The 7641-nt window shown below is 38.3% G+C and overlaps 1 protein-coding gene across 1 annotated transcript in view; it reads right to left on the reverse strand.

Annotated features, from left to right (window-relative positions):
• Window positions 1-7198, reverse strand: part of KCNAB1 (potassium voltage-gated channel subfamily A regulatory beta subunit 1) — a 234298-nt gene extending 227100 nt beyond the window's left edge. Inside the window, exon 1 of the mRNA XM_072142948.1 lies at window positions 6545-7198. Coding sequence (XP_071999049.1) covers window positions 6545-6813 — 269 coding nt within the window. The 5' untranslated portion in view covers window positions 6814-7198. The remainder of the gene's footprint in view (window positions 1-6544) is intronic.
• Window positions 7199-7641: the final 443 nt, after the last annotated feature.

The following is a 7641-nucleotide window of genomic DNA, read 5'->3' on the forward strand; positions in this document are numbered from 1 at the left end:
AAATAGACTATGATATGTATATACATACACTAGGTATAGTGTCAGTGGCGTTACAATCAGGAAGGGAAGGGGACCACAGGGTTCATGACGTGAAGATAACACACATACAATTGGTTATAAGAGTTCACGGGCAGAGACATGTCTGTGTGCTCAGCCGATGCACACTGTGTGACATTATACAGTATGCACTAGGATAGCACACAGACACATCTATGCCCCTGCTACTGCATAGGATTCCACGTGGAAACTGCCAATGGAAAATTTATTATTGAGTGGTGGCTGCCACTAGACATGTTATTAGTGAGGGGAGGCTTCCGCTAGCCCTGATATTAGTGAATGGAGGCCGCTGCTAGGACATGTTATTAGTGAGTGGAGGCTGCTGCGGGACATGTTATTAGTGAGTGGAGGCTGCTGCTAGGACATTTTATTAGTGAGAGGAGGCCGCTGCTGGACATGTTATAAGTGAGGGGAGGCCACTGCTGGGACATGTTATTATTAAGGAGAGGCCGCTGCTGGACATGTTATTAGTGAGGAGAGGTCACTGCTGGGACATGTTATTAGTGGGGGAGGCCGCTGCTAGGACATGTTATTAGTGAGGGGAGGCCACTGCTGGACATGTTATTAGTGAGGAGAGGCCGCTGCTATTACATGTTATAAGTGAGCAGAGGCTGTTGCTGGACATGTTATTAGTGAGGGGAGGTCACTGCTGGACATGTTATTAGTGAGGGGAGGCCACTGCTGGACATGTTATTTTGTGTTGGAATAAAAAACAGATTTAACCCCTTAATGACCAGGCCCTTTTTGTTTTCATATTTTACTCCCCACCTGTACAGAGCTGTGTGAGGGCTTGTTTTCTGCATAACAAATTGCACTTCATAGTGATGATATTTAATATTCCATGCTGTGTACTGGGAAGTGTGAAAAACATTCCAAATGCAGTGAAATTAGTGAAAAAATGCATTTGGGCTATGTTCTTTTTGGCTTAGATTTTACACTTTCACTGTGCTCCCCAAATGACATGTCTACTTGATTCTTTGGGTCGGTATCCACGGGGATACCAAATATATATATAGGTTTTTATAATCTTTTCATACATTTACAAAAGTTAAAACCTCCTAAAAAAAATCATCATTTTGCTCTAATAGGCGCTTGGGCTTCTGGCGCTAATCGTTGTTATTATAGCTATATGCCATATTTGTAGATTGCACTTGAATTGTGTTTTGAAATACATTTGGGCAGATTTATCAAGCTGTCTGAAAGTCAGAATATTTCTAGTTGCCCATGGCAACCAATCACAGCTCCCGTTTAAAATATTCATGCCATGGATATGCTGGGATTGGTTGCCATGGGCAACTAGAAATATTCTGACTTTCAGACAGCTTGATAAATCTCCCCACTGTGTGAACGCATCCTTATATTGTACATGCAATATTGACTTGTAGCAGTAGGTGGGCCCCCAAAATATACAGGGTGTAACAAAAAGGTCAGGATGGTGGAATAAACTGCAAAATACACATTGGATCAAGAAACTAAAAATACAGTATGTGTGTCAAATATTTTTTAAAAATCTAGCTAATAATACCTAACTCGGCCCCCGTAATTCCATCCCTTGGTGGTGGGGCGAGCGTAAAAATCTTAAATAGGAACCACCATTTTTAATTGCAGATTCAGATTCCCAAATCAAAATTACATTGGTTCCATCTATGATTTAAGTCATTGAATCGCAGTTGGCGTTGTAATCGCTGAAAATGTAAATGAGTAAAAGATATTTCAAAAATTGGGAAATACACATTGAATTGAAAAACAAAAAAAATGTACAAATATTTCTTTAAAAATGTATCCAATGATACGTAGAAACTACATTCAGGGTAACTGTAGTGGTTTAGTGTTCTCTTTGGGGTGCTGGTTTAATGTGAGTCCCCTCCTCTCTGAAGATGGGGATTTTTCTTGCTTGCAAAGTTTTCAAGTGCCAAATACTCTACATTAACTGGTTGAATTTGGTAACATTTTGTAAAATTTGGTGACAACTTTTAGAAAAATATTGTCAATTTTCAGATTTTGCATCTGATTTTGAATCTGTGTATTTAACAAAATATTTGTTTGCACAAATTTTTGCCGATTACAGTGTCATATGTCACCAAAATTAAAAAAGACAAAGGTCAAATCAATGTAATTTTTCCTTTGGAATATGAAACTGCAATAAAAACTGGGGATTATCATTTAAGATTTTTAAATTGCCCCCAGGTATAGTTTTAGTTTTTGGATCTGATATGTATTTTGCAAGATATTCACCCTTTCTAACATTTTTGTCACACCCTGTTTATATAAAGAAGCATAAGGCAAGAACCCCTAATAATTAAAGGTAACTGTAAAGGTTTTTCATTTTCCAAAAATCAATAGCTCTTGGGATGTAAAACAACTTTTCCTATTATCTTTGTTACCTAAATTCAGCAGTTTGTTTGCTATTACCCTCAGATTATCTGGGTGCTGCAGTAGCTTCTTCCGCTCTCTCTGCTGACAAGGCCTGTAAGTCCCTAGTATAAACAAATGTACTAATTCTATGACTTCTGGGAGCTGCTCCCTGCTCACAGGTGGGGAGGTCATGTGACAGAGTTCTCTCTGTGTATGAAGCAGACTGGATGTGTCCAAGACTGTGGATACAGATGTCTCCTGCACAAAATAGTGAGATACAAGATCTCCCCTGTTCCCTATCAGTTCTTCAACCCCAGTCTGTGATTCTACAGAACTTTTTCTGTCTATCTCTGCACCTTATTCTGCTTCCTGCCCCCAACTTGTCATCGGCAGTATCAGCTTTGTGCAGATAAGCTATTAACCCTTAGTGATCACACAGCACAGACTTCATCTACTTCTTATTACATGTTCCCTGCTACTCCATGTGATTGAAGCTGCCAGGTAAGTCACCATATACATCCTGTATGCGCACTGTGCAGTATTCAGTGAATTTACTTCTGGGCAACTAAATGGATTTAATGCTAAATTACTTTCAGAGAGAACACAAGGTATCATGGGATCTGTGGGCAAGCCAACTGGCCTCAGTTTAAGGGCATAGACAGATATTAGTCTCCACCCAGTTCTCCTCTGGTGAGAAATATTTTTGAATGAAAAAGACAAGCAGCACAAAGTAGGCATCATTCTGTTTGTTTTTAAAGGAGGAATCACATATAATAATTTGGTAAAATCATCATAACCTTAAAGTTATGTTTTAAATAAACACAATAGGATGCCAAAAAATAGCACACCATATAAAAAAAGCTATTGACAATATGCAGATCAAGAAAACAAATGGCCCAGATATGTGTACTTTGATCACCTTTGCTGGTGGCAACATCCGAAACCCAACAAACCTTTTTTAAGTGCCTAGTTGTCAATTTATTCATAAATTAAAAAGGAATGAAAGAAAATCACAAGCAGGATTAGATAGCAGCCCTGGAGAACTGTATATCCAGAAGGGAGGTGCCATGGAGCAGCTCAATGCAGAGATCTCACACAGTAGTGCATCCCAGTGCACAAAGTCTAGCTCCAATCCTAAACTATAAATGCATTTTTACACAATCCTGCTGTTACTAGCAAAACACACAAATATATAATTAAACATTGTCAAACCTGCTGACAGATTCCCTTTAAATAATAATGACAGGTATTTCTAAATAGACATGTAAATACATGCAGTACAAATAAAGGGAATGCAGAGTGTTATCGTATTACATCAGTACAATCAGTGTAGAACATAAGCAAATACACTTTTCCCAGTACCGTACAGTATGTGGATGTACCTAACAATCCCTGGGACTGACTACAGCGTCTATGCAAAGTGTATTAAGTCAATTTGGTTGTACTGTGTACATAAAGAATGTGTGCATTCTCCTTTTTCATTGAAGAGACTCATTACTCTATTTGATTACCCACATTACTTTCTAAGACAGCGAGTAGTGAGCGGAAGCAATTTCCCTAAATAGATACATAGACTGGAAGGTAAACCATGGGCACAGCTGCCGTAATGTTTGTTCAGGGATTGTGCTGTTTATTTTCTTGTCTTTTTGTCCATTTATCATTAGTATCTTGAGCCAAGATATTAATAACAGGATGATAGAAACCTAGGATTATGTAACACATTAACAGTGGGAAAAAGCAACAGGAGGGTTTCTCTAATATTCATTTTACTTGTACTGCTATAAGGCATGACAAGCAGCAGATGTAACTATGTAAACCCATACCCTGGAGAGTAGGTTCTTAAAGCTAGTAATTCATAGTAATCATCATCACAGTTCAGCACTGCTGGAAAGAAGGGAATCCTTGTATCATATATCACTATATGACTATACAGGAGTCCTGTCTTCCGTACTGTGGTCGGCTTGTAAAATCTGTCCAGGACCTAGTCTGTCCCTGGACTGACCCTGTTTTAACCCTAAAGGTTACATTTTCCAAGTCATTAGAATTGTTACAAATTAAACAAGGGAAAATTAATTATCACTTCCAATTGAACCTCAACAAGGGAATCCTGTAGTTCTATATGTAGTTATTTACTTCTATTTCTTGTTTAGCAAACCAGTGAGACTATACATAATTCATAAGAATTGTTGCCAATGAAGAAGGGAGATACCAGAACAGATTATGGAAAGAGCCTTGATTACTGTAGTGTTACTAATAATTACCATGTCGCCCTGGGGCAACTAAAGTAATGATAGTAAATGGAACTGTATTGTAACCCCAAGGTTGAGCCAGCTCTTTGAACTGTTGACATAGTGATCTTTGGTTGCACAGTGGTAGTTGTAGACAATAAAAGGGGGGACAAAAATAGTACTAGAATATATAAATATTCACACATCTTGGAACTTGCTGGCATATTTCTTGACAACTGTATTTTGAATTTAATGACCCATTGCCCTGTAGGCTATCAATTCTGTTCTACTTTGTGCTCTTGGTTTTGACCCTTATTTGTCAACTACTATTCTAGGTTTGGATTGACCAATCTTTGTCTCTGTGTTTGCACTTTTGTGCAGAAAGAGAAGGTCAGCCAGATGTCACCTACTGCTTAGGGTAGGCAAGGCCATTTTGTAGGGATGAGGTGGAATGGGATTTAGCCTTAGGGCTCACTGTCTTTGTCTTTTCTTCCAGTCCATTCTAGCCATTCACTCGCTCCATTATAAGATGCCAATGAATTAGGAGCATGAGCATAGGGTGTCATTAGCAGCTGGTTAATTGGGCTGCAACATCCATACCTTTGCTGATCAGGTGTTGTAATCAAGTGAACATCTCTGAACTTTCACTGGCTTCTGTGAAAGTTGGGTCAGACGATACACTATGGACAAAGCAAAGATCTTAAGGATCTGACTATTGTGTTTAACAGCTTATTGGAGAGTTTATTGAAGTTGTGTATATGTAGCACCAAATATTTCGATGATCATCAGGTTTTGTGATCTTTGAAATAATCAACAGCAAATACTTGAGGAGTTAATGAAGCATACTATGGAACCAATCTTTGATATGGTTAACATGAATTCTTTATATCAATATATCTATCAAATCAGTAATATAAGCATCTTAGCCTGCTGACATCCACATGTAGATAACCTTACATTGGGCAGTTATGTAAACATGAGTTACAATTCTCAGAAGAACTGATACCTTCACCATGTTACATAAGGAGGTGTAGCATTCCATATATGGAGATCTATTGTAGGCCTCCACTGAGTAAAGGTAAAGATCTATTGTAGGCCTCCACTCCAAAAGTATAATATCAGAATAGAGAAAATCTGCTAGCACTGAAAAGGTTAATATGATGTGAATTATTGTCAGGGGCTTAATATCCAGTAGTGGAAAGCAGTAGAGCATCGGCTTTGGGGTATGGAGCGACAGATTGCCTGCGTCTTTATGACTCATTCCCTTTCAAGCTGACCCGGTGTCTAGTAACAATGACTTCTGCTTGTAACAATAAATTTCATTCTTGACTGCCGGTTAAAGGTTGGTGTCTTGTACTTCTTATTTTTCCTGTTTATGTGCTGCGTTATATTACACAGTAATAAACGGTTCTGCTTCCTTTATGCAATAATTTGGGATTTCTTTGAATTATGTATATTTCATGGAAATGAAGAAAAGATTATTGGTCTTGTTCAGCTAAACTGACCTCTTTTTACAGTGCAGTGTCATTTGCAGGCTATAAAAGGGTGATCACACTTTAATGTACGCATTATATGGCGTTTTTTTATCATCATATTTGAAGACAGTTCTAAAATATGACATAATACAATAAAAAAGCACATAATATGCCAAAAAACCTAAAAGGAGTCAAATTAATTCAGGTGACACCTTCCATCATCATCATAGGTAGTTCGGGGCATGCAGTAAGCTAATTCCATCCTTGTGGGTCCTCACGATAGTAGAACCAATATGTTTATAACTAGACAATAGTTTGCCAATATTATTACTAATACTCTGATTTTTGTAGGTGTTACATTTACAGAACTATATAGAGAAGAAAAAATGACTACAAGTCACTTTAGACTGACAAGATATTTACACTTACCTGTAGGGCATCCCTGTCCTGCAGGCAACAGTGTATTCATAAGACAACTCACAGACTCTCAAGTACCAGTTCATCTCGAGCTCATAGAGCAGAGCAGTCTTCCCAGTCCTTGGCTGGACCTGTCCTGCTGCACTGTGTCTCTTGCCTTTCCCATTTTCTGCCACACTTTTCGGAGCTTTGTTTCCCAAAGACACAACAGAATACTTCCTCAGTTTGGCGCTGTCATCCTGAATTTTGCCCCCAACAGCCCCAGAACGTGCTGCCAACATTGTGCCCTTTTTATCACACAAATCCTATGTCACTGTCATCAGAGATATTGTAGTTGTGTTTTCTCACTGCTTAGTCCTCCCTTATAGCTTTACGCTGGTCATGGAAAGGTAACTAGATCCCTCTAGATTCAGCTTAACCACTTCAGTCCTGAAGGGGCCAGCAATGCATTGCAAAGCAAATGCATTGCAGGCCCCTTCAGATGTAAAATGGTTAACAAGAGCAAAGACCTGTAAGTCCTCTTCGCTTTTATTGCTGAAAGGAGCAGTCCACCTGGCGCAGGTAAGCTGTCCAAATCTCAGAGAATCTGCAGCTCAGCTTGTCATTCATACAATCCCATTCTGGAGAGTTTCACTTCTGCCTGTATCAACTAAGCCTAAAATACAAATAGAAAAAGCAATGAAGATTCCTTAATCTGGGGATTGTTCTACCACTGCTGTGCATGTACTGTAATGCCTGTACTTTTTTTTTTATTATGATGGAGTGAGAGCTGTCTGTACTTTGTAATCATGAGTCTACGCTGGAGTGGGATTAAATGTACTTAAATCAACAGTGATAAAAAAAAAGAAGCCTGATCCGTTCCTACATCCTCTTTGTATATTGGAGTCTCAATAGAATTAATGTTATTTCAAAAGAAGATAGAGTCAAATACATAATGTATGCTGACAGTCTGAATTTTAAAGAAAGTTGGCTGGTTAAAGGATACATTTTATCTATGTAGAATATGTCAATGTTATTAGAACATAAAAATACCTGAAAATCTAAAATAAATAATATTTTCTTTTAAATAATATATTTTATATTTACTCCGTGTGAAGTTCTCTACCCAC

This window comes from Engystomops pustulosus, chromosome 3, assembly GCF_040894005.1.
Source record: "Engystomops pustulosus chromosome 3, aEngPut4.maternal, whole genome shotgun sequence".
NCBI classification, from domain to species: domain Eukaryota; kingdom Metazoa; phylum Chordata; class Amphibia; order Anura; family Leptodactylidae; genus Engystomops; species Engystomops pustulosus.